Source organism: Ochotona princeps, chromosome X, assembly GCF_030435755.1.
Source record: "Ochotona princeps isolate mOchPri1 chromosome X, mOchPri1.hap1, whole genome shotgun sequence".
In the NCBI taxonomy this organism is placed as follows: Eukaryota; Metazoa; Chordata; class Mammalia; order Lagomorpha; family Ochotonidae; genus Ochotona; species Ochotona princeps.
In genome coordinates, this window is record NC_080865.1 from 65916981 (window position 1) to 65944040 (window position 27060).

Genomic DNA, 27060 nt, shown 5'->3' on the forward strand with positions numbered 1-27060 from the left:
CTTGAGTCATACCCAGTCCAGACCATGAGATCCAACATCTGTAGGAAGAGGCACTGCAGCTGAAAGAAAAGAACAGCTTTGCAATCAAAAAGATAAGGGTTTAAGTTTTTGGATCTTTGTCTTTGTAGTTGGTGACTTCAGACAAGTCACTCTCAAGTTTAGCTCCTTCCTGTGAGAAATAGAAATCTATAGCATCAACCTCCCAAGGATCCTGTGACAAAATGATGCCATGTGATCCAACATGGGCTTTTATATCTAATCAGCACTCAACAGATGATAACTCCCTTTATTTAAGGGTGCCTATTGTAACTGACCTTGTGTTTCTAGTTAGTCATATGAGATCATGTGTTTCTCAGTCAAATCCTAAACTTGTGGAGGGCATAAATGGTATATGCATCATTTTCATCGTTTTCCTATGAAAATTTATTTATTTTTACTTTAAAGGCAGAATTGGAGAGAGAGAGAGAGAGGAAGAGACAGATGGTTGCATTGGCTGGAGCTGGGATGTTTTGAAGCCAGGAGCCAAGAGATTCTTCTGGATCTTCTACCTGAGTCCCGAGGTGCAAGCACTTCAGCCATCCTCTGCTGCTTTCCTAGGCCATTAACCAGGAGCTGAATCAGAAGTGGAGTCACTAGAACTCAAGCCAGTGCCCATATGAGAGGCTGGTGCCACAAGTGGAGGTTTAGCATGCTATGCCATGGAACTGGCTCCATGTATTTTTCAGATTAAAAATTACATGTGAAATAATCCAAATTCAAGTATTTAAAAATACTCACCATGATAAAAATTCCCAGTAATTTTTTCCATGCCTCCTTAAACAAATACTTAGAGTTTGGAGCATTTTCTTCCAACCACCCCACTCTTCCCACAAAATTTTGGGATTGTTTTTTAAACATTGTAAAAGTTGAACTCTAAAATTGTAAAAACAAACAAAAAACAAAACCACAAGTTTCATACCAATAGAGTGAGCACGTGTTAAAATTTCATTTTACCCGTTGAAGAGGACATGAGTAGGATGGCAAAGTCAACTCAAAAGAGGATATGAAAACTGGTGTTTTAGAAATAGTAACACAAAAAAAAACTCATGCAAAGGAATGTCAAAACAAGATTTCTAAGTTAAAAATCAAGGCTTTTCAAGTCTTACAGGTCAATAAAGACCAAAATCAGGTATCTTTCCTTTTTTTCTATGTTTTTCTGTTGTATTTATGGTTTAATATGTAGGTTTGTTTCTATAAAGGTTCATTTAAAATTATAATTCTGGAACTGTGACAGTCCTGTTCAATAAATTCTGTATACTCTTACAAATGATTATATTTTGTTTAATGATGTTAGGCTAAATATTTTTTAAAAGATTTTATTTTCATAGAGCAGTTCTAGATTCACACCAAAATTGACAGCATGATACAGAGATTTCTCACTTACCTGCAGCCCTACATAAACACAGGTTCCCCACTAACAAAATCCCACACCAAAGCGGTCCATTTGTTGTAACTGATGAACCTACATTGACACACCATCCTCAAATATAATCCTTAGATTAAGTCCTCAACCACAGTCTTTAGTTTAACTTTCACTCTTTTTGTATTTTTTAGGTTTACATTTTATTTTTATTTGAAAGGCAAAGTTACAGAGAAGAGACAAAGGTCTTGCATCTGCTGGTTTACTCCCCAAATGGCTGCAATGGCCAGTGCTGAGCTGATCCAAAGTCGGGAGCCAGGAGCTTCTTCTGGATCTCCCACATGGGTGCAGGGATCCAAGGACTCAAACCATCTTCCACTTCTTTCCCAGGCCATCAACAGGGAGTTGGATCAGAAGCAGAGCACCTGGGACTCAAATAGGTGCTCAAATGAGGCCAATGGAGCAGACAGTGACATTACCCACTATGTCACAGAAACCCCTTGTTTATAGTTATTTAAGAGGATACCCACTTTCCAACAGTAACTTTTGAAATTCATAAATTTTTCCATTTTTTCTTGTGAGAGTTGATAATTTTTCTTAATGAGCATCTGGGCTCATTTATGTTTCCCAGAAACTAGTTCTTTATAGGTTCCAAAACATCTTATTAATACCTCTTCCTATCTTCTTGATGGTTGTCTTTTAATCTTGCATTTTTTATATTTTTAAATTATTTTATGATACAGTCCATAGGCTCTGGGATTTCGTTTCCTGCTCCTCAAATCCCCTCCCCACTCACTGATTTCCTTTATATGGTTTCAATAGCATAGTTCTTCATAAACATTCTATTTAAGTGTATCCTGACATTGTGGGTATGGATAATGGCAGAGAGTCCAGCATTTGTCAAGATAATAATTAATTGGGATTCCATTGGGATATTTGGGAGTCCATCTTTGATCTGGAAATATAGATGCATACTGCATTGAATCTTCACATTTGGATATGATTGTGTACACCACAGTTACTGTACATCCCCTTAAATGAAAAGCCACAAAACAAAATCAACAACAGGAAGAAAAATGAAAATTTATAATACCATGAAGTTAAGTAACATGCTACTGAATAACTAATGTGCCACTGCAGAAAAGAAAAAGAAAATCAAGAACGTTTTGAAGAAAATGGTGTTACTGTATGATCTATGAATCAGTGCAGATTTTAATATGAAAAAAAAACTGTTTTTGAAGAAATGTAACAAAAAAAAATCAAAATCCATGATACAGTTTCCACTAATCTTTGTTGGTGACATGTGTCTCCTGCAGGCAACAGATAGATGGGTTTTTATTTTAATCCAGTCTACTAATCCATGACTTTTGATTGATGCGTTTAAGCACTTGTATTCAGGATTACTATAAATAGGCGGTAATTTGGTTCTGTCATTTTAGCAACGGGTTATTCATTGTTTTAGCCTTCTGTTGTCATTTTACTTTGCAGTCTCAAAGCCTTTGCCACACTGTACAAAATGACACCTGATACGTCACTGATGGAGTTCTGGATCTGCTGGCCTTTAGGTCTGGAGGCAACCTGAATCTATTTTGGTTGGAACCTGTAGGATACCACATTAATACTATTTTCCATGCAGGACTAGTGCAATGCACTAAGTTGCCTCACTACACAAAATTGTGCCCTATGTGGCACTAGTTGGAGTCTGGCCTGTGAAATTCACTCTGTTCCTGCATTGCTTGCTTGGGGTCTGCTGCTCTGTCTCTGCTGATAGTGGTATGAAACATATCAACAGGATTTGCGGTTCTTTGCCTGGATTCACTTCCTTAGTTCCCAGTGAACTCCCCTTCTCACCTGGCTGCCCATGAACTCTGGTCACTGGTGAAGCTCGGATCGTCACTCACTGACTGCTGCTGGGTTATTTAGTCACTGCAGCACCATTACTCTGTTGTCTCTAGTGCTTCATCATGTCTGTCAGTCTCTAGATGCCCCTCTACCATTGGTGTGTCCTCTCCTATTTCCTGGAATGTGCCCTCTCTGCTTCACACTGGATAATGATTCTCCATCTGTTTAAATGTGTCCTCACCCCATTCTACCATCTTGATTTTCCCTGGAGTTCACTCTTGATGTTATATGTTTTGTAGATTTAGACAAATGGTTAATGATAGGTATCCATCAATATAGTATAACATTGCAGCTTTCCACAGCCATAATGATTCTCTACGCCACCTATTCATCCTTCACCTATTGGCCACGGAATCTTCTTCAGGTGGATACAAAATATCACTGCATCTTATAATTTTAGAATTGTGAAATTCTTAGTAGAATAGAATTGTGAAATGACTAAGTCTAAATCAACTGAGCTAACAATTTTCTAGCTCAAAACCTTGGATGATTTTTAAATAAGATGCATTGTTTTTTGAAAGTCAGAAAAAAGAGGGAAGGAGAGAGAACGAGATCTTCCATGCGTTGATATACTCCCCAAATAGCTGTGACAGCCAACACTGGCCAAGTAATTGTCTTTCATTTCTGTTAGTTTCTTAATGTTTCTGTAACAGGTTACCACCAACTTAGAGGTTTAAAATTACACATGCTTATCCCCTTACAGATCTGGAGGTAAGACATTGGAAACCAGTTTCACTGAGTCAAAACTGAGGCATCAAAAGTCCACACTCCTTCTGGCATCTCTATAGGAGAATCTATTTCCTTACTTTTCCAGCATCTAGAGCTGCATCCTTGAAATTATGGGTTCATGACTGCTTCCTCTATCTCCAAAACTTAGAGTATAGCTATTTCACATCATCTTCTCTTTTAAAATGACCTTTATGATTATATCAAGCATACACAGAAAATCCACTGCAAACTCCTAGTTAACTTTTTTTGCTATATGAAACAGGTTAGCCTTTTTAAAAATTCATTTATTTTTATTGGAAAAACAGATTTACAGAGAGAAGGTGACACAGAGAAATATCTTCCACCTGCTGGTTCACTCCCCAAGTGGCTACAATGGCTAGAGCTAAGCCAATCTGAAGTCAGGAGCCAGGATCTTCTTCTAGGTCTGCCACAGGCGTGCAGTGTACCAAAGTGTTGGCCCATCCATACTGCTTTCCCCTGCCACAAGCAGGGAGCTTAGTAGGAAGTGGAGCAGTCAGGACATGAACCAAACCAGTGCCCATATGGTATGCCTGTGCTTGCAGGGAGAGGATTAGCCCATTGAGTCGTTGCACCTTGCACAAAATGTTAACTTACAACAGAAAGTTTTACTTTGCACACTGTTTGGGGCAGTGGAAACCAAATGGCATGTCGTAGCCTCTTTTTTGAGTTTGTCAGTACAGGGCCCCTGGAAATGGTGAGAACACATGTGAGAAGGAAAAGGGGAAAAAAAACACACCTCAAACAATGAAAGCAGAGAAGCGAGGAGGGGATGTCATCTCAGGCTTTTCTAGCAATTTGCTCTTGTAAGAACTCACCCCCAGCACAGACCCTCAGTGATGTAGCTGTCTTCCACTGGGCCCCACCACCAAGTCCCATCATTTTCCTATACCAGCACCCTGATGAACAAGCCTCCCATCTCTGAACATTTGTGAGGGTTCAAACAACATCTGAACCATAGCATGCCCCATTTGAAAGTCAACTGATTACCTACCTTAATTTCCCCAGCCATATAACAGGACATTTTCACATTTTCCAAGGAGTAGGATGTGGATATATTTTTGAGGAGAGTGGATGATTCGGTGGGTCCTATAATATCCCTGTTTCCAAATATTGATTGACTCCTTATGAAATCGTCTTACACATTTTGTTCCTCCATCTGCTTTTGTCATTTACATTTTTACTTAGCATATGTTATATGCACCTCCCTTCTATTCTTTTTTCTTTTTTTTTTTAATTTTTTTTCTCCCTTCTATTCTTAATGGCCAGATAGCATTACACTCATAGACTTGCCTGAGCTTAATCATTTCCCCATAAATGGAAATTTCTTACCAATTTTTCAATAAATATCCCTGACTACATCTCTTTGCATAATTGTGACCATGTTTCCATAAGAAAAAAATCCTAGAGATTAAAACTCAACAGCAAAATGTGCGCCTATTTTTGCAAACACTAACAAATTCTTCCAAAAGGTGTGCCAGCATTTTATACTCATATTAGCAATGTGTGAGAGTGCGTGTTCATTTCTAACATCACTTACATTAGATATGCAGGATTCGGGCCCGGCGGCGTGGCCTAGCGGCTAAAGTCCTCGCCTTGAACGCCTCGGGATCCCATATGGGCGCCGGTTCTAATCCCAGCAGCTCCACTTCCCATCCAGCTCCCTGCTTGTGGCCTGGGAAAGCAGTTGAGGGTGGCCCAATGCATTGGGACCCTGCACCTCATGGGAGACCCGGAAGAGGTTCCTGGTTCCTGGCATCGGATCGGCGCGCACCGGCCCGTTGCGGCTCACTTGGGGAGTGAATCATCGGATGGAAGATCTTCCTCTCTGTCTCTCCTCCTCTCTGTATATCTGGCTGTAATAAATGAATAAATCTTTTTAGAAAAAGATATGCAGGATTCAGTTTTGACTCTTTAGGCATGTCTATAGCACTTTGAGGTATTCATACAGATTTTCCTGGCACAAAATAAAAGCCTGATAATGTTTGGTGAGTTCAGTGTTAGAACCATGTAACTCCATGTGTACAACTCACACAGATGGTCTAACTGATGTATTGGTAACAAATATTATATATATATATATATATATATATATATAAAACATTATAATAACAGGTTGTAAAGATGCACCTTGTATATTGTAAGGTGCTATTCAGATATTATTTCCACATACACAATGCATTCTTTTTAATTTAGCTCTCATATCCTACACGGGTTGGCCTCATTATTTAGTGGTTTCACATGACATATACATTGTGAGCAAGGCCTGTAGCATATTTTCATCAAGCCCTCCAGAAGCTGCAGGGGTCTAATGTGTGTGACGGGTTAGTGCAACCCTTCAGGAAGAACAGCATCATGAGATCTAGGAGGTGGTGAGAAAGCCCAATAGCAAAAAGCTTTGGGAAATGAGGATTTCTACATTGATGCATATAAATATCTTGGAGGGTTCTGAGGCAACTGATTTTGTATGAAGGAGTTTCTTAGAGCCAGAGCCCACTGTGTGCTAGTATGTATACATATGTGTCTCACTCCAGGAAGTGATAAAAGCTCTCTAAAGCCAAATATCACAATCTTGGAGATGCAGGCCTCAGGGGCTTAGCTGAAAGGGCCTGGAGTATGACTGAAGCTTCAAAGCTGTGATAGCTGGGATGTGTGTGTGTGTTGGGGTTTCTTGCTCTCTACTGTCCACCTCCATGGCCTGCTCTAGAATGTAGAGTCAGTTTCTCCATGAGAAACAACAGTTTCGACAAGAGGAAGTGAAAGAGAATGAGCTTTCACATCACTCTGATTGGTTGTTTCTGGGATCAGAGTTAATACTAGCCTGAGTAAGAACTTCTCCTTCTAGTTTTCTTCCCTCAAGCAGAATTAGGAAGGAAGGTGGTGTTTAGGAGCATGCAGGAGCCAAAGTCATGAATATAAAAGGGAAATAGGACCTTTTAGTATACCACCTGCTAAATCTAAGAATAAACCTACAGGAACATCTGAGCACACACTTCAGTTTTGACCCAACATTTTAAGATTTGACTCTTCTCACTCTAGAAGGATTTGAGAATTCCCTGATGAATAGTGTTTGTGGGAAGAAATATTTGACACAAGCCTAGCCATGATTCAGAAAAAGGCTTGTGAAATTAATAATACTGAATAATTTCATGAAGGTCCTACAAAGACTATAATGTTTGTATCATGATTAAGATTAAGGGCATAAGGTTTATAATGTAAGGTTCTAAGATGAGTCCTGAGTTCTAATACTAGCTGTGCTCATGGAAAAATATCATCCTTTCTGAGCTTCACAACCATCATCTCTAGAGGCAGGCACTAGGCATAATGGTTAGGGTGTTGCTTGGTATGTCTGTATTCTGTATTGGATACTTAGGTTTGAGTTCTAACTATCCTGTCCATTCTAGCTTCCTACTAATACATGCTTTGGAAGACAGCAGGTGATGAGTAAAGTAGTCAGATTCCTGCTGCCCAAATGTGAGACCCAGAATGAATTTCCCCCAATTCCTGATTTTGTACTGATCTATATCTGCTTGTTTTAGGCATTTGGGGAATGAACCAGAGGATAGGAGATGTATGTGTCTCTCTTGTTGTCTCCCTGCCTTTCAAACAAAAGAAAAATAAAAAGAATCTTGGGTCCCGTGTGATGACTCAATCACTAAATCCTCACCTTGCAAGCATCAGGATGCCATATGAACGCCAATTCGTGTCCAGGCGCCTTCACTTCCAGTTCCCTGCTTATGGCCTGGGAAAGCAGTAGAGCATGACCCAAAGCCTTGGGACCCTGCACCCACATGGGAGACCTGGGAGAAGCCCGTTGCTCCTGGCTTTGTATCAGCTCAGCTCTGGTCATTGAGGCCATTTGGGGAGTGAACCAGTGGATGGAAGAACTTTCTCTCTGTCTCTCCTTTTCTGTGAATCTGCTTTTCCAATAAAAATAAATAAACCTATTTTAAAAAATATTCTTAATCTGTGCAATAGATAATAACAATATCTGTTCCATCAGTGTTGTGAGGATTGAGTCAAATAACCCATTAAAAATCCAAGGCTGTGTCAGACTTACAGTATGCACTTATAAATACAAACTTTATTTATCTAAGTGCTTTATTTAAATATTTCACATTTAGTTCACCCACAGTGCTTCACAGCTCCATGCCAGCAGTTTGAAACTATTTGTGGAACAAATAAACATGACAGTTTTTAGTTTATTTAATAGATTTCCATAACATAATCATTTATCCATACTTGGGCTACCAAATTTCAAGTAATATGACAACAGATATAACTTTGGCCTAATTTGTTTCCCTAGACTTCATGGTGTGCTGATCTCATCTTTGCTTCATCCTCTACTCAGCAAAACTTGCCAATACACAGGTACTCTATATTGCTCTAAGATTCAAAAGATGGGCTCCAGTATTGTAGCACAGCATCTTAAGCCACCACCTGCAGCCGTTCTGTATTGGAGAATCAGCCCAAGGCTTGGCTGCTCTGCTTCTAATCAAGATAACTACTGCTGTATTGGGGTAAAAGCAGAAAATGGCCCAAAATATTTGATCCCTGCCGCTGATGTAATAAACCCAAAGGTAAATCTAAATTCCTGGCTTAAGTCAGGCCTGGACATAGTTCATTCCCTTCAGCTGCTTCAGGAATGAACCAATGGAGGGATGATTTCTCTCTCTCTCTCTCTCTCTCTCTCTCTCTCTCTCTCTCTCTCTCTTTCTCTCTCTCTCTCTCCCCCCCCCACTAATTTTTAACTCTGTAACTCTGATTTTCAAATAAATAAGCCTTTTAAAAATATTTCCAAACTGGGCCCAGCGACGTGGCCTAGCGGCTAAAGTCCTCGCCTTGAATGCCCCGGGATCCCATATGGGCGCCGGTTCTAATCCCAGCAGCTCCACTTCCCATCCAGCTCCCTGCTTGTGGCCTGGGAAAGCAGTCGAGGACAGCCCAAAGCTTTGGGACCCTGCACCCACGTGGGAGACCTGGAGGAGGTTCCAGGTTCCCGGCATCGGATCGGTGCGCACCGGCCCGTTGCGGCTCACTTGGGGAGTGAAACATCGGATGGAAGATCTTCCTCTCTGTCTCTCCTCCTCTCTGTATATCCGGCTTTCCAATAATAATAAAATCTTAAAAAAATATATTTCCGAGCATAGGGCTCAGCGTGGTAGCCTAGCAGCTAAACTCCTCACATCGCATGCAACAGGATCCCATATGGATGCTGGTTCTAATCTCGACAGCCTTGCTTCCCATCCAGCTCCCTGCTTGTGGCCTAAGAAAGCAGTCAAAGACGGCCCAAAGCTTTGTGACCCTGCACCCATGTGGGAGACCCAGAAGAGGCTCCTAGCCCCTGGCTTTGAATTGGCTCAGCTCCGGCCATTGCGGCTGCTTGGGGAGTGAATCAACGGATGGAAGATCATCCTCTCTGTATATCTAACTATCCAATAAAAAGAAGTCTTTAAAAAATGTTTCTGAGCATAAAGAGAGTAGTCAATGGAAGAATTGTTTGCAAATATGAGAGTTCTTCAGGGAGCTCATGGAAAACGAAATGAAAAGATAAGTGTATTTTGATGTGACATCTAAAAAAACTACATGTATTTTTATGTGGTGTATGCATTTCCCCTGTTCTTTAATCTCAACAACATATTTCACAATTCCTTCCCCTCCAGTGTATCTGCAGAATTTCTGTGCAACAGAAAGGACAGCATCTACAGGTAGTTCCAAAAATTCATTTGCATAATGTATCACTAGAATCCTTCTCTTTGGGTGAAGGAACAGGTTTTTCTGGTTGGAAACTGCTCCACACCCATCTCCCTAAACTGCCTGCATTCCCACAACATTGAATCACTGAGGCTGGGGAGGAAATGGGAGGTTTGATGTTGCCTAGTCTGCCTTGTGCATCTCCACTCTAGCTATAATTGGCCAGCCCCACTTGATGTGTCTCTATATTTCCATAGCACTCATCCCTTAAGTAGCTGATTCACATGCTTTTATGAACCAAATTATTGTTCATTGATGTTCCTGGTCTTAATTAAGGGCATGTTGACCACTGGGGAGAAATTCTTGCTTCAATTCTAAAGAGGCAATGTGTTCTTTTGGACTTCTAATAGATTATTTATTTCAAGCTCACCATGAAAACACCAGCCAAACATCAGTGGGAGGTTTATGTGACAACAACCTTTGTCTCTTCTTCATCATGTGAAAATGTAAGGATGGAATTGGATTTGAAAAAGGAAATCTCTTGCTCTAAATCAAGTTGCTACAGTCTCTCCCAATTTAATTATCCAATTCTTTACCTCCAAATAACATTTGAAGTTGGGAAAACCGCTGTAGCCATGCCAAGGAAAAGCCTAATTCTGGTTAATAACCCCACTACTTAAAAGGAGCTCTCTCAACATCATGTCCTGGCATTGAATAAGAAAGGGGAATTTGCTAAAGATAGTCCAAGAGTAAAATTGATCAGGAAGTCTTAAGTCAGATTGTTTAGAATTTCCTGAAGCAATGTGGGGACCACAACTGGCACACATGACTAAGAGTTCTCATTTTCAAGCTCTGTGATGGGCAAGAATTATTCAAGTAAATTCTGAAATATTTAGTCCCAACAGGTAGGGTTCATAATATTCTCAATTTGTTGGCTACCATACAGGCATCTGGGGGAGAGTCCCATCAAAATATCAACTTCAATGAGACACAGATATTGAAATATGTGAAAAAAGGATACATGCATTCACCCACAGGGAAGTTATGAATGAGTAGTTGACAAACCTTCGCTCTTTGTTAGAAAGTAAAATTCTGGGCCCGGCGTGATAGTGTAGTGGTTAAGTGCTCGCCTTGCACGTGCAACAGGATCCCATATGGCCACCAGTTCTAATCCTGGTGGTGCTACTTCCTATCCAGCTCCCTGCTTGTGGCCTCAGAAAGCAGTAGAGGACGGCCCAAAGCCTTGGGACCCTGCACCCACATGGGAGACCCGGAAGAGCTCCTGGCTCCTGGCTTTGGATTGGCTCAGCTCCAGCTGTTGTGGTCACTTGGGGAGTGAACCATCAGATGGAAGATCTTCCTCTCTGTCTCTCCTCCTCTCTGTATATCTGCCTTTCTAATAAAAATAAATAAATCTTTTAAAAGAAAGTAAAATTCTGTGGGAAAAAAAAGAACTGATGATGACTTAATGTAATCTGGTTTCCTTTCTCTGCCTTCACCCTGCTTCAGGGTGTTGGGCACCCATCCTACTCCCAAATAGCATGAAAGAGATGTGCCAGCAATAATTTTCTCTCCCCTAGAAAGAAAACAGCAAAATAATAAGGGTAGTAGCAGACAATGAGCACTCTTCATTTCCATCCAGTTCCATCCACTCTTCATTTCCAATTGCAGTTCAGCCTCTCTGAGGTCTACACCAAGTAGTATCATAGCAAGAGCACTGAAAAACTAAGTGGGGGGCCCGACATGGTGGCCTAGTGGCTAAAGTCCTCGCCTTGAATGCTCCAGGATCCCATATGGGGACCAGTTCTCATCCCGACAGCTCCACTTCCCATCCAGCTCCCTGCTTGTGGCCTAGGAAAGCAGTCAAGGACGGCCCAAAGCCTTGGGACCCTGCACCTGCATGGGAGACCTGGAGGAAGTTCCTGGCTCCTGGCTTTGGATTGACTGAGCTCCAGCTGTTGTGGTCACTTGGGGAGTTAATCAACGTATGGAAGATCTTCCTCTCTGTCTCTCCTCCTCTCTGTATATCTGACTTTGCAATAAAAATAAATAAATCTTTTTTTAAAAACTAAGTGAGAATGAATCCCTGATAATGAGGCACTAAGAGGGAGATTTCGTTCATCCATTCAACTGGACAAGCTTGAGGTCCGTGCAAGCCCCTGAAGGGGAAAAATTGTCCTTATGACATGAAGGAGTCCTATTCTGTACTACCTCCTCAGAGTATGCTTACCAAGGGCCATTGAAAAGAGAGGCCCTTATAGAATGATCACCAGTAAGATCCTAATGGAGAGCTACCTCATTTAGGGAAATAACTATTTTATTACTGACTCTTCTTCTTAGCCAATATTTCTCATTAGAATGAAAATACTCCAGCCACACTAACAAGTTCCAGGTTCCACATTAGTCACATTATTTCCTGGGATGTACCCATAGCCAGTAAACTGTCACATCCTCTAATCAGTCATGATAAATTCTCATAGAATTCTAGGCCTTCTTCTCAGTCTAGGAAAGCCAAGTAATGACTCAAGCATGTGAGCTGAACTGGAAGGTCAAAGAGAGCCCAAGATGCTTGGAAGTAAGTTATCTGAATTGACCTGGGTAGAAAGGATTTCAGTGGTATTTCTGACACTTTCATCTAGGTCATGGTTACCTCTAGTGTTCAAACACAGCAATAAATCTGGAGAAAATAAAATAAAACCTCTTTTGGAGTTGCTCTTTCTTTGCATAGACTTACCAACAAAAAACTAGAAAATGTGCTGGTGGGTATTCACCCATGAGCCTCATTCTTCCTTAAATTTCACAATTGCTATAGCAACTTCTATCCCATCCCCCAAATACTCAGAAGGTAGAATCAGACAACATTTTGCCTTGTTTCAGCTTCAAAGGATGGCTCTGAGTTCTCAGCCCTGTCCTGAGACTGCCGGTGGCAACAGACACAGTGGAGGTAATCTACAACATTATGGGTGAACAGTGAGCGCAAAGGATGCAAGTATTGGAAGAAAAGGAGCATGAAGCCAATGGAAATGACATATGCAATAATGAGTTGCAAGGCAATCAAAGAATGGCAATAATTCAGTAACACTTTCACTCCCAAGAACTTAAAAACCAAGACCATGATCACATTCTCTACTAACCTCACACTATAGTGCAGGGCCATGTGACCCCAGTTCTGACCTTTGTCAACAAGATCTCTATCTGCTAACTTCAACTGCAAGGCTGACCAGCAAGAGAAGTTGATGCCAGCATAGAGGACAGTGACTGAAATTAGTACTACCAGAGTACCGACCCGGCTGAAGTTTTTTTCAATGTTATTGGGCATCTGGGCACCACTCCTCCAGAACTTAACCCAAGGCTCAAAAAGAATGATCAGGAAATTGAGCACTAAGAAGGGCACAGCCTTCAGCTTCAAAGTGGCTGAGAAGAGCACCAGGATCATGAGACGGGAAGTGATCTCCAACGTCCTCCAGATGGTGATGCAAAGAACTTCTAGTGGTCCCAGGCGAATCTTGTAGTCATCATACTTGATCTGGATAGCCAACATATTGCAGAGGGTGGCCCCATAGGTGACAGATATCAGAGAGAAGACCATTAATACAACTGTAAAAAAAAAAAAAAAAAACAAAAAACAGGCAATCAGTAAATGTTGGTGCTGACACCTTTACTGGAACCCAGAGGTGCCAAAATACAATATGTGGGAATATAGAGCCCAGTTAAGAGTCAATACACTTATGGTCACAGCTATATAAACAAATAGCATGTACTTGAATAGGCATTGTTCCAAAGAAAATAGGCATGTGAAAAAAAGCCATACATCGTTAGTCATCAGGGAAATGCAAATCATAACCACAATGAGATATCATTTACTACCTGCTAGGATGCCTATTAGGGAAAACAGGTATTTGGATAGGCATCTGGTAGAGCATCTTAAATAACCTCTTAGGATGCCTATAACCCACACTGAAGTGCCTAACTCAGTACTAGTTACTCCATTTCCAACCCAGCTTCCTGCCACTCCAAATGGGAGACCTGGATGGTGTTCCAGGATCCTGATTTGGTCTGGCCCAGTTCTGGTTGTTGCAGGCATTTGGGAAGTCAACCAGTAGACTAAATATCTCTCTGTTTGTATCTTTCAGATAAAATGAAAATAAATAATAAAAAGGGAAATTAAGTGTTAGCAAGGGTGTGGGGGGAAAAGAGATCTTTGTATACTGCAGGTTGGGAATGTCAATTGGTTTAGCCATCACTGAAAACAGTATGGGAGTTCTTTCAAAATCTAATATTGGGCTCTGTATAATGCAACAATCCCAATTCTGGGAAATGAAATCAGTATTCAAAGAGATGGTTGTACTCTTACATCATTGTAGCATTATTTACAATGATATGGAAATCAATTTATAATATATGGAAACAACCTAAGTGTCTGTGGATGAATGTATGAAGGAAATGTACACACACATACACAAATAAACAAGAAAATGTCATTGAACCCCAAAATGAAATCTTCCCATTTGTAACATGGATGAACCTAGAAAACATTATGCTAAGTGAAATAAACCAGAAACAGAAAAACAAATACTGCATGGTCTCACTTACATGTGGAATGTAGAAAAGTAGGACTCAGAAACCAGGTAAACTAAATGGTTACTAGAGGCTAGGGACTGGGGTGAATAGAAAGATTTTGGTCAAAATGTACATACTGTAAATTACCAGATAAAGAAGTTTTAATATCTAATGTACAGCACTGTAATCATAGCTAAGAATGCATAATTGAATTTCTTTTAGATTTATTTATTTGAAAGACAGAGTTACAGTTAAGAGAGAGAAAGAGAGAAAAGGTCTTCCACACACTGCTTCACTCCTCAAAAGGCCACACTTGCAGGAGCTGGGTGGGTCCAAAACCAGGAGCCTGGAGCTTCTTCCCAGTCTACTATGTGGGTACAGAATCCTAAGGATTTGGGCCATCTTCCACTGCTCTTCCAACCCATTACAGGGAACTGGATCAGAAATGGAGCAGCTGGAACTTGAACCAGAATGCATAAGGGATATAAAAGCCACAGGCTTAAACGGTTATGCTATAGTGCTGACCCTGTAACTGAAATTTTCTAAGAAAGTAGATCATGCAATGAGGTGGACCTGGCCAGCCCATAGACCTTGCAAAGATTTTTATCAACCCTGGTGCAATGAAGCTGACATTGCAGAACTATCTAAATCACTCACATAAGACTCTCAGAACATTCTTCCCTACACTGGGGTTTCTAAGGTCGCATCAAATTACCATCCCCTATCCCTGGATGCTTACGCAATTTGACAGTAACAAGCGGTTTCCTCCCCTTCTTCCCATTGCAGATACAGGAGGGGTAAAAAGAACTGAACCATTTATCTCATCCACGTGCTTCTACACCTTGGCCTTCACCACCCTAATCAGAGGCCCACATGGGTATACATCCCTCTCAACTATGTAATCACTATTAAAATTTTTAAATAAAGAAAGAAAAAAAGAAAGTAGAGGGCCTGTTGCATCCCATATGGATGCCAATCTGTTTCCTAGCTACTCCATTTTCCATTCTGCTTCCTGTTTATGGCCTGGAAAAGTAGTGGAGGATGGCACAAAGCCTTAAGACCCTGTTACACCTGTGGGAGATCCAGAAGATGCTCCTGGTTCCTGGCTTCAGATTCACTCACTTTTGGACATCGTCACCATTTGGGCATTTAGGGAATGAACCAGTGGATGCACGATCTTTCTCTGTCTCTCCATCTCTCTAGATCTTTTTTTTTAATTTAAAAGAAAAAAAAAAAGGAAAGTCCTACACATACAAAAAATGGTAACTTTAAGAGATGATGGATACATTAATTAGCTAGGTTGTGGTAATCATTTCACAATGTATGAATTTATTGAAATACATCATATAACCTAAATCTATACAACAAAGTGGCATTGCAAGGAGAATATGTAGAAAAGTAAAAAATACTTTGGTGTGTGTGTGTGAGAGAGAGAAAGAGGAAGAGAGAGGGAGGAGAGACAGAGATGGGCGGGTTCCATTAGATTTGGAATTTGCTTTCTATATTTCCTTACTTTCTAAATTTCCCTGAACACAATATACTGTACTGCTTTCACAAGCACATAAATATATGACATCAACTTTTGAAAGAGTGGGTCTTAGAACTGACATGAATGGGGCCAGAATTGGAGATCAAAGCTAGGATTAAACCAAGGCACTGGCATAAAAGATGTAGGCATCTCAGTTGCTAAGCCAAACACGACTCCAAATTGTATACTTTAAATGGGCAAGGGGCCAACACCATGGTATAGTAGGCTAAGCTTCCACCTTCATCACTGATAGGAGCACCAGTCCAAGTCCTGGCTGCTCCATTTCCTTTCCAGTTCCTAGCTAATGGCCTAAATGCTTGGACCTGTGCATCCGCATAGCAGACACAGAGGAACCTCCTGATTCCTGGCTTTGTCTTGGCCCACAGTGGGCTACTGCAGCCATTTGGGAAGTGATCCGGAGGATGGAAGATTCTCTCTCACTCTCTGTTCCACCCTCTTTTCTGTAGCACTTTCAAATAAATAAATAAAAACATTCAGTTTAAAAAAAAACAGAAATTCTTTCTTAAGCTGTGTAGGATCTTGTGGAAGTCATTAGATGTAGGTGTGGCTCAGTTTCCCAATTCATTTAGATACTTCAGAGTTGCTTGTATTTGCCATCAACATCAGTTAATCATCTCCATGCTTTAATGTATTTTGGGAATCTCCAAACTTCCAGCAAAGTGGTTCCAAATTGTACATAGCTTGTCTCCTAACCCACCGCCTTCTTAGCACTCTATGCTAGTCAAGGAAGCCAGAAGAGTCACAATGCTCCCCAACCTGCTTTCTTCAGTCTTAACTGTAGACCCTACATATGACCTTTCCATTCCTCCCTTCAGGAAGAAATAAAAGCTAGTGTTCTCAAGAAAAATGGGAGGGCTCAGGGAAGCTCATCCAAAAGGAAAAGGGGAACATTCTGCTCCTACAAAAACACAGAATCTAGGGAAACCACAGCCCTGTAGGTGTTAATGTAATCTGGAAGATGATAAGGAAACCCAAAGGGAAGTGCTGCTCTGGGTCTGATATCTTTAGCTGAAAGTGGACAGCTAGCATCCCAAAGGCTGGTGTGGGAGATGCTCAACATGGCAACTCTGAGCTTTCTAAATCCCTCCTAGTCCCTTCTTTAAGTGCTGAGGCTCTTTAAAGAGCTGGGAACATCAGAGCTCACATCTAGCCAAGTGTGCCAGTGCTTTCCCTTAAATTAGAAATCATTTATTGCTAGTAGTTTATTAGAAGAAAACCTGACATTTCCAATAAATACAAAAACATTTTCCATCTGTCTCCATTCAAATAGTCATATCACAAGAGATCAAAGTGCTGTTATAGTTAGAAACATGGACTCTGGAGGCAGATTACCTGGATTCCAATCTGATCTTTGCCAGCTATTACTTGTGAGATATTGATGGAATTTACTCGAGATTTCAGTGCCTCTGTTTTCTCATATGTAAAATGACCATCCTCTGTTGCTTTTCTAAGCAAATTAACAGGAAACTGGATCAGAAGTGAAACACCAGTAACTTCAGTCAGTGCTTATATGGGATACTGGTGTTGCAAGTGATGGCTTAACCTGCCGTGTCACAGCGTTAGTCCCTATAATAATCCTTTATTCCATTTTGCACAGACATTTCGAAGTATGCTTGTCTTTGAAAAAGACATGCTGCTGACTAGAATGTTTCATACAGGTTTTTCTGGGTAAAAAATATACAAACACACAAAGATACTTCAAGTCAGACACGAAAAATGGGATTAAGAGATTAGTTCATTTCTGACACAATTTTTTGAAATCCACATGTAAGTTTTCACAATACATATTTTCTATGACTTTTTTGAAGTACATTCATAGGTGTATCGTTTGTATGTTTATGTGCTCATGTTACAAAGGTCTCAAAGGATTTATACTGAATAGTTGATAGAGATTATCTCCAGAGAGCCAGATGATAGTTCTTACTTTATCTGTCTTCTGTATGGCTTTCAACTTTAATCACTACTCTTTCTGGTTTTTATACTTAAAAAAAAAAAGACAGAAAATAGTAATACATGGCTTTGCTAAAAATTTTAAATACAATAGGATATAAAATAAGAAGCAAAAATCTGCCAAATTCTCATTTCCATTCCTTCTGGGTAGTTTCTTGAATAACTTTCCAGGAATTTCAATGGCAAGTTAGTTGTGGATTAATCAGTTTGTATATATACTATTTTTGAGATTTCTCCATACAACTAATTTAATTAGATAAACTGATGACTTGTAGTGTGGCTAATATGACTAAGGAAGAAAAGCATCATAATTTATAGAGTTCTTTTCCCCTCAAACCGCTATCGATTCTACACCATGAAAAGCTGGAAAATCAGCAGAACTTCATGAAAATTCTCAGAGGAATAAAAGGAGGCACACTTCCAGATTACGTTTATTTGTGACCTTTCCATTCAGGGTCAGCACCTAATGATAAGACATGGTGGGGAGCTGTACTCACCTCTACAGCAGCCCCTGCCCTTAACAGAGGTCTATGTCAGCTGTTAAAGCTCATCAGCAGCACTGTACCTCAACTTTGAAAACACTGACTCACATTTTATCCTTTGCTGGAGGTCTTATTCATCTCAGGCTCACTCTTTCACAAGTGGGAAATTGAGGTAGTGACAGCTTTGTAACTTCCTCCAGAGATTTTAACAAAGGTCAGAACTTGGACCATCAGCATTCAGCGCACACCCTTTTCTCTCCTCTGGCATTGGGAGAATTGATGAGGTTCCCAAATGTAGCAGATCAGAACCAACTGGGGAACCTTTAAGAGATACAGATTCCAGGCCTCCCCACATGCCAGGGTTGATTCATGTCTAGGGAGGGGCTGTAATTTTATAAAGAAGTATGCCACATGATTTAGATGATTAGTAACATGTGGGAACCTCTATTTAAAGACCATCATCCCTAGACAAACAAAACAAAACAACTAAGAGCATAACTTAAACAGTTTGGGCAAGGGAAAATATCCTACTGGCTGCATGTATTGCTAGCTTCCTTTGAACCCACAGGGTGTGTGTCTGTGGCATATTTGGTCTAAGCAGTACCTCAGTTTAAGAACTGTGGCAGGTCTGCGATGTCTGACTCCCCAAGTTATTTAATGATATCCAATGATATCCAATAGGACTTTTGACAGCAACTGAAATGTTCTATGTCTATGCTGTCCAATACAGAACTCATTAGTCCCATGAGCCAACTGAGCTCTTGAAATGTGGCTAATATGGCTAATATGACTAAGGAAGTGGTGATTTTATATTATCTTAATTAAAATGGCCACATGAAGCTAGTGGCCAGTTTCCTGGATGGCTTGAGTGTAGCCTTCTGAGACCCTTGGCATAAGTGGAACATCCGCCCAGATTTCCTGACCCCACTCACCTCTCCCCAGGGGGACCTCTGTAGAGATCAGAGTCACATAGAGCTGGTAGGTCAGCTGTGGCACTGAGCCCAGGAAAGCTTGAATCTGTGACATACGTTTGTAGGCATTGCGGTGCATAGCCAAGGTCCGGATGGAGTGGCCCACCTCCCATTCTATCAGCACCTCCTCGCCATCTATTAGCATCTTCTTTCGGGTGAGGCTGACATAGGGCTCCTCCTGCCCCTCCTTCTTGCACAGTGTGAGGTATTTAATCATGGCCTCCAAACATCTGCAGAAGCAAAGCATCATGGTAATTTAACTAAAGCTGTCTCAGAAGGGGAGGTTTAATGATGAGGGAGGAAATAACTTGGAAGGTTATACTTCCAGCCATTCTCTCTCTTCTGTTCTGCTCATTTCTCATGAGTAAGAGGGTTGGCCAGGCCTTCTACAAATTAGTTGAGCCTAGATCCTTTTCTGTTTAGTCATCAATGGACCTGAAAATACCATTTCAGAAGTTTTTCCCTGAGGATGGAAGGAATGGTTTTGTCTCTCTAATAACAAACCTGTAATAGAAAACTGCCTCCAACTCAAAAGTGTTAGTAAATACTGTGTTCAATAAAGAAGGTTCCTCAAAGCCTTTGTCTTAATAATACCTCAACTTAGGGGCCCGGCGGCGTGTCCTAGCGGTTAAAGTCCTTGCCTTGAAAGCCCCGGGATCCCATATGGGTGCCGGTTCTAATCCCAGCAGCTCCACTTCCCATCCAGCTCCCTGCTTGTGGCCTGGGAAAGCAGTCGAGGATGGCCCAATGCATTGGGACTCTGCACCCACGTGGAAGACCCGGAAGAGGCTCCTGCATTCTAGTTTCAAATCAGCGCAGCACCAGCCGTTGCGGTCACTTGGGGAGTGAATCATCGGACAGAAGATCTTCCTCTCTGTCTCTCCTCCTCTCTGTATATCTGACTTTGTAATGAAATAAATAATTCTGTAAAAAAAATAATACCTCAACTTTCTGAAGTAAAGCATCCCTTTACCGAAAGCATTTATCTCCACAACTGAAAACCTTAGGGTATGCTTATTCCAGCACCTCTCATCCCCTGCCCTGCCCTCTACCCCCACAAATGCCTGTTTTTGCATCCTTTGACTTATTTAGAGACTACAATCTTTTCAACTTGATTCTTTACAAAGAGAAAAGCAATCTCTCGAGAGTCTATCATCCTTAAAATTGTGAAAAGGCCACACTGCTGGGGGTACCTCTCCTATCTACCCAATAATAATCAGAGTACTTTAGCTGTTCTGATGCAGTGAATAAATGAAAAGCAGATAGAACATTTTGTTTTGGAAAACCTGAGCTATCACTTCCCCCCACTCACCCTAAAGTGAAAGAGAAATGCGGACATGACAACAACAGAACAGTCACATCTGGAGTGGAAATTAAAACATCTACCCTGGTCAACTCAGAACAGGGAATGTGTTAATCTTGCTTATAACCTTATCACATAGTGGGAATTTGATGAACATTTGCTGAGTGAGTAAAAGACTAAGAAGGAAGAAAAGAATGCAGGATGAGAAGTGATGGAAGGAGGGATCATAACAGCTGTGTAATTTAACACACTAGATCAAAGAAAAGCTCCTCAGACAAGACTATGCTCTCTAGGCTTAGGATCCCAAGAGAAAGGCAGGGAAAGTGTGCTGCTGCGCTCTGCCAGATCCCCTGGGACCACCTCCACCACCACTCAGAAGCGTGCCTTAGAACTTGCTTTCTTAGAGACCAACTTAAATACCTGGGAGAGTAAGAGACAAGAGGAAACAATAAGAAAGAGAAAAAAAGCATTTCTTCCTATTTGTGAAAAATGCAAAACTACATTTTAAACAGAATAATTTAGATTTTTAGGAGACTTATTTGAAAGGCAGACTGACAGCGAAAGAGGGTAGAGATAGCAAAATAGATGAGAAAGAGAAAGAGGTAGAGGGAGAGAGAGAGAGAGACAGAGAGACAGAGAGAATGAATCTTGTATCTGCTGATTCATTCCCCAAATGGCTACAATGGTTACAACAGGCTCAGGTAAAGCAAGGAACTCCATCTGGGTCTTGCACATATGCGGCCAGGCCCAAGGTCCTGGGGCTATCTTCTACTGCCTTCCCATGGAACATTAGCAAAAGTCTAGATTAAAAGTCAGCAGTTGGGGGCCCAGTACAATAGCCTAGTGGCTAAAGTCCTTGCCATGACTGTGCCAGGATCCCATATGGGTGCCAGTTCGTATCCTGGCAGCTCCACTTCCCATCCAGCTCCATGCTTGTGGCCTGGGAAAGCAGTTGAGGAAAACCCAAGGCCTTGGGACCCTGCACCCATGTGGGAGACCCAGGGAAGTCTCCAGGCTCCTGGATTCAGATTGGCACAGCTCCAGTCATTGTGGCTGCTTGGGGAGTGAATAAATAAACAGATCTTCCTCTCTGTTTCTTCTCTCTGTAAATCTGACTTTCCAATAAAAATAAATAAATCTTTTTAAAAACGTCAGCAGTTGGGACTAGAACAGGAGCTAAAATGGGATGCTGCTGTTGCAGGCAGTGGCTCAAGTGCTACAAGATTTTAGAATGTTTTAAAAAGGTTTACTTAACTTTTATTTCAAAGGCAGAGTTACAAAGAGAGGTATTCCATCTGTTGATTCAGTCCCCAAATAGCCGTAACAGCCAGAGCTGAGCCAATCCAAAGTCAGAGACCACTTCTTGGTCTCCCAGACAGGTGAAGTGATCCAAGTACTTGAACCATCCTCTGCTGCTTTCCCAGGCCATTACCAGGGAGCTGGATTGGACACGGAGCAGCTAAGATTCAAACTGGCATGCATATAGGATGCCAGTGCCACAGGCAAAGGCTTGACTTGCTATGCCCTGGAGCCAGTCCCAAGATTTCAGATTTTAATCCAAGCCCATAAATGCCATTGCTGTATAAAATACTGGTGGACATTATGGTATAAAGTGTTCTGTTTGTGCTTCGATTCTTAAGGCTATTTATTCATTCAAGTAGTGGTGGTTACCTTGTTTATAGGCTTTGGTAAATCAGAGTATTTCCAGAGATTTGCTTCCATGTCATGTAAGAGAGTCAAATCCTACAAACATCGTCCTGTGCCTACTAACACTGAGGAAGCGCTTACCTAAACTAAAGAATAACTGACATTGAAAATAAGCATAGGGGCCTGGAGCAATAGCCTAACAGCTGAAGTCCTCACCCTGAATGCACCAGGATCCCATATGGGCGCCAGTTCTAATCCCAGCAGCCCTGCTTCCCATCCAGCTCCCTGTTTGTGGCCTGTGAAATTAGTCAAGGACAGCCCAAAGCCTTGGGACACTTTACTCACATGGGAGACCCAGAAGAGGCTCTGGACTCCTGGCTTCAGATTGGCTCAGCTCCAGCTATTGTGGCTGTTTGGGGAGTGAATCAACAGATGGAAGATCTGTCTCTCCTCCTCTCTGTATATCTGACTTTCCAATAAATCTAAATCTTTTTTAAAAAATGAAAATAAGCACATCAAAATTATAATTTACAGTTTTAAATTAGTGTTTTTTTCCTGTTAGAGCTTTAGTTGATTCGTGTTAGGAATGCTTTCTAATTGTTTCTGGGGAAACCTAACAACAGAAGTGAGAAACATGACTCAACATTCCATACATAGTGTACAAAGAGCCTGGGAAAAGCAGACATGAGAAGTCAAAACCCAGGACTGGGTACTTCTTCAAAGTTTCCTCTTGAAGATTCTTGATCTATTAATTCAATACATCACATTTGAAAAGAGGCAAAATAGTTTCCTTACTGCTCTAGTGACATAGTTACATTTCTGGGTTCCAAGTTCAAGATTAGGTCTTACTCTTACAGCTTAATTTCAAAGCTTTAGAACTGGGAAGGATTATTAGATCATTCACTCCAAAAGCTGCATGGAATTGAGTCACACCTGACCAATACATGCGGTTTGGCCCATTGTGTGTTTTTTCTTTTAAGTCATCTGCTAAAATTTTAAATTATGATATTTTATATTTTTGTAAAAAATCTTGGGGCCAGTGGAGTGGCTCAACAGCCTAATCCTCCACCCTGTGGCACTAACATCCCATATGGACACTGATTCATGCTGCTCCACTTCCCATCCAGCTCCCTGCCTGTGGCCTGGGAAAGAGGTCGAGGATGGCCCAAAGCCTTGGGACCCTGCATCCACGTGGGAGACCTGGAAGAATCTCCTGGCTCCTGGATTCAGATAAGCTCAGCTCTGGTCATGCAACCATTTTGAAAATCAGGCAACAGATGGAAGACCATCTCTCTCTGTCTCTCCTCCTTTATGTAAATCTGATTTTCAAATAAAATTAAATATTTTTAAAAATTCTTGTCTTAAGAACTTTTCTGGAAAAGTAGGAGGATCTGGCAATACTGCTTCTGAATCACAACACTGACACAATGGGCTGGGATTATTGAATGGTCATCTCCTTTAGGTAGGTCATAGTCATGGGACTCACTACTCCTCATCATTTCCCTAACATTGAGATATTTTTGGTCTTCTATCTTCATATGAGAAGTGACTGCTTTTCTTTTCTTTTTTGTATTTATCTTATTTTTTGATGTTTTTACACAGTTGGGAATGGTAGAGGAATGAGGGAATGTGTGAACATTTTTTTGTTTTGGTTTGGTTTGGTTTTTTGTACTTGACCTATTTCACTCATTTGTGATACCTGCCTGATCTCTGCAAGTGTTTGACTTTGAGATCTATTTATTTCACAAAGAAGATAATTGAGACCCAAAGCATCTTTCAGGGACTTCAGAAAGGCTACATAGGTAGTCAATGACAGAGGGAGGACTAGATCACAGGTCACCTGAATTCCAAGTAACTGTTTCTGTTAATATTCCAGATTTTCTCAAATGGGACCCATTCAACTCCTCCCCATTTTAAAATATAATCATTAAAAAATGAAATAACCTAGGGTTGATGTTGTGGCATAGCACGTTAAGCTGCTGTTTGTGATGCCAGCATCCCACATAAGCACCAGTTCTAGTCCCAACTGTTCCACTTCCAATTCAGCTTATTGCTGATGTGCCTGGGAAGCAGCAAAAAGTGATGCTGGGTTCCCTGCCAACCATGCGTGGTGGAGTTCTAGATCCTGGCTTCAGTATGGCCCAGCTTCATCCATCACAGCAATCTCAGAAATGAACCAACAAATGGAAGATAGCTGTCTCACCCTCACTCTTTGTAGCTCCAGCTTTTAAATAAATAAAATCTTTTACAAATAATAAATCCTTAAAAAAACACAGATTTACTGAGGTATAAGTGACAAAATTTATATGTACACCTACAGATTTAAAAAAAAAAGTTCCTAAGGAGGGAGGAGCTCCATCCTTAAGCAGTTTCAGTTTTTAGTTCTCTCTTGTTGAGTTATCTTCCCATGGTCATTACAACATCAATACTCTGACCTACATTCCTCAGCTGACTGCAGGTGTCTGTCTCTCTTGGATTAATGACAAACCTGATCCATTCCTTCCTCCTGATCTCATAAGTTTTGCAATGTGTCTCTACCCTGAAAATCTCAAATCATCCAGGTCACAATGTTAACACCGATACTATCTCCCTATGATTACACACATTCTTATTCCTTCAAGGCAATCTGAATGGGAACATTTGACACTATTATGTGTGCTGCTTTATCCATATGGTGTGATGGTCCACATTCCCCACATACCTTTAGTGCAGAAATATATCAAGAGACAAACATACAGAAAGGAACTATATTGGGTTGGCATGCCAGATTACCACACATAGCTTAAAATATTTTCCAGATGTCAAATAACACTGGGAAACTTGAAAATGGTAGTTGCACTAGCCCAAGAAACTCAAAAATAAGGCAACCGAATAGGGGATGGGTTGGAATGGGATGGAACAAGGAAGGAACTCATGTAAAAAGTGGTCAAATTTAATCTGCAGCTGTGGCCATGTGCACGAGATGACAACATCTGCAGGTTCCATACCACTTGTCACAGTCCAAACCAAGAGAGCAAACAGTAATGAAATTTTGTTGATGGTATCATTTGTAGTTTTAGAATGCAAATACATACCACATGTTCATCACGGTGGCATTTTAAAGATTTCAGATGCTTTTTTATGGCAGACAAAGACGCCAAGAGTGGTGGGAATGGGCAAATCCATTAGATTAAAAGCACAGTATATCTTTCAAATATTACTTTCACTTTTCTCTGGTCAACGGTGGGGTGGAGAGGAGAAGAGAAAATTAATAAAAAGATGCTCACCTCATAACAGGTCCCAAGAGGATTAGATGCATGAATAATGATAGTGGTTTATCTTTGGCCAGATCTCTGTGTACAAAAATGAGGGTCAGCTGGACCATAATAGACGAAAACATAAAGAAGGAAAAGGTATATGCCATCCAGTAGGTTTCATTACTCTTTCGGTAAATTCTAACCATGTACAAGGCAGATGCTGCCTCCCCACAGTACAAAAAGGTGGAGAAGAGGATACCAAAAGGAAAGGTAAAACGGGGGTTGGCCCCACGAATCACATCTTCCTCTAGAGACGAAACCCTATCCACATTGGGCTCCTCGGGAATTTCATAAACTCTATCCATTGTCACTGTTCTCGGTGCTGTGGTCTGGGGTTCAACGCACCCAACCACCCATCCCCAAGAGAAGCCTGTAGCCACAACAGTTCAAGCCCAGCGAGCACAGCTCTAAAAAGTCCGGTGCCAGCACGGAGATTCACTAGTTGGAGCAGAAAAGTCCTCTCTTCTAGACTCAAGTTCAACTTTGAGTCTGGGATGCAGAACCCAGGAGTACCACTTTGAACTTGACTCTTGATTGGCCCAGGATTCCAATCATCAACATACATGCTGTGAAACTGGAACAAGGCAAAGACAAACATCCCAATGCCCAGTCTGGATCCCGGTTTCAGGTGCCTGGAGAGCCATGGGAACAGTTGTTTCAGTAGCAGCTCCTTTCGCAGGCTCCTAGGCAGAGGATAGCTACCTGTCGGGCCGCGAACCCTCCGCAGCTTCTCGCAAGGAATCTCAAATCAACGGAGAACTAAATCAGGGCTGGAGAGCAGGGGCAGTCAGAGCGTCCGGTCAGAAATTAGCTCAACGCCCAGGACTCCTAACTGCTAGGTTGTGGCTATCAGCTCGCCCACTCGCCGGCGTGGGTCGAGGATTCTCAGGATGGCTCCTCCGTCCCCCAAGCCCCGCCCCCAAGACAGGTGGGCTGGGGGCAGGAGCAAAGAAACCACAGCCCTAGCAAAGCCACGCAGTCTCGCAGTCTCGGAGGAGCTTGTAGTAGAGCGCGCTCCAGCGCGCCCTAGAACCAAGAAAAGGAGAGAGAGGCTTCACCACCGAGAAACTTCGCTTGGGAAGACGCACATGTGGAACGTCAACCCAGCCGGGCAGATGTCGTCAAACTCCTGGGAGCCTTCTGCTACCTGCCGTGGTTTCGCCCGACCTGTGCTTCCAGCCGCGACAGGTTGGCGGCTGAAGGGCGTGCGAGGAGGGAGGGACAGCTTGGGACCAAAGGAAACCAGGTTTCAGGGCGGCAAGGAAAAGGATGCTGCTTATGGAGGGGCGCGACCACAAAGGACTTGGATCAATCTTCAGAAGCGCTGCTGACCACGACCCCCGTGTCCGGAAGAGAGCTGTTGCGCTGCTCTTTCCCAATTTCTTCTTTCTCAGGCTCCCACTTCTACCCCGCCCTCACTAACTAGCTATGTGTCTGGCTCCCACATTCACTCAACCCCCGCAGTAAGGCAGGTGTGTCTACCTTGGCCGCAGGGTTGCACTTCCCTGGGTCCTATTGCCCTCCAGATAATAGCATGCAGTGGGAGCCTAGCAGGCAACA

The 27060-nt window shown here is 41.8% G+C and overlaps 1 protein-coding gene across 1 annotated transcript; it reads right to left on the reverse strand.

Moving 5' to 3' along the window:
* Positions 1 to 11404: 11404 nt before the first annotated feature.
* XKRX (XK related X-linked) lies at positions 11405 to 26577 on the reverse strand. Its single transcript, XM_004590131.4, has 3 exons — positions 25471 to 26577; positions 19216 to 19484; positions 11405 to 13339 (listed from the first exon to the last, which is right to left on the reverse strand). Exons 1-3 carry the CDS (start codon positions 25803 to 25805, stop codon positions 12594 to 12596), a joined length of 1350 nt encoding a protein of 449 aa, XP_004590188.1. The 5' UTR covers positions 25806 to 26577; the 3' UTR covers positions 11405 to 12593.
* Between the last annotated feature and the right edge of the window lie 483 nt (positions 26578 to 27060).

Coding starts and splice junctions, on each gene's coding strand:
- XKRX (XM_004590131.4), bottom strand. CDS start 25,805: ATGGATAGAGTTTATGAAATTCCCGAGGAGCCCAATGTGGATAGGGTT. Junction 19,485..25,470: donor CTCTTGGGACCTGTTATGAG/GTGAGCATCTTT, acceptor TTGCTTCTGCAG/ATGTTTGGAGGCCATGATTA. Junction 13,340..19,215: donor AGAGGTCCCCCTGGGGAGAG/GTGAGTGGGGTC, acceptor TTTTTTTTACAG/TTGTATTAATGGTCTTCTCT.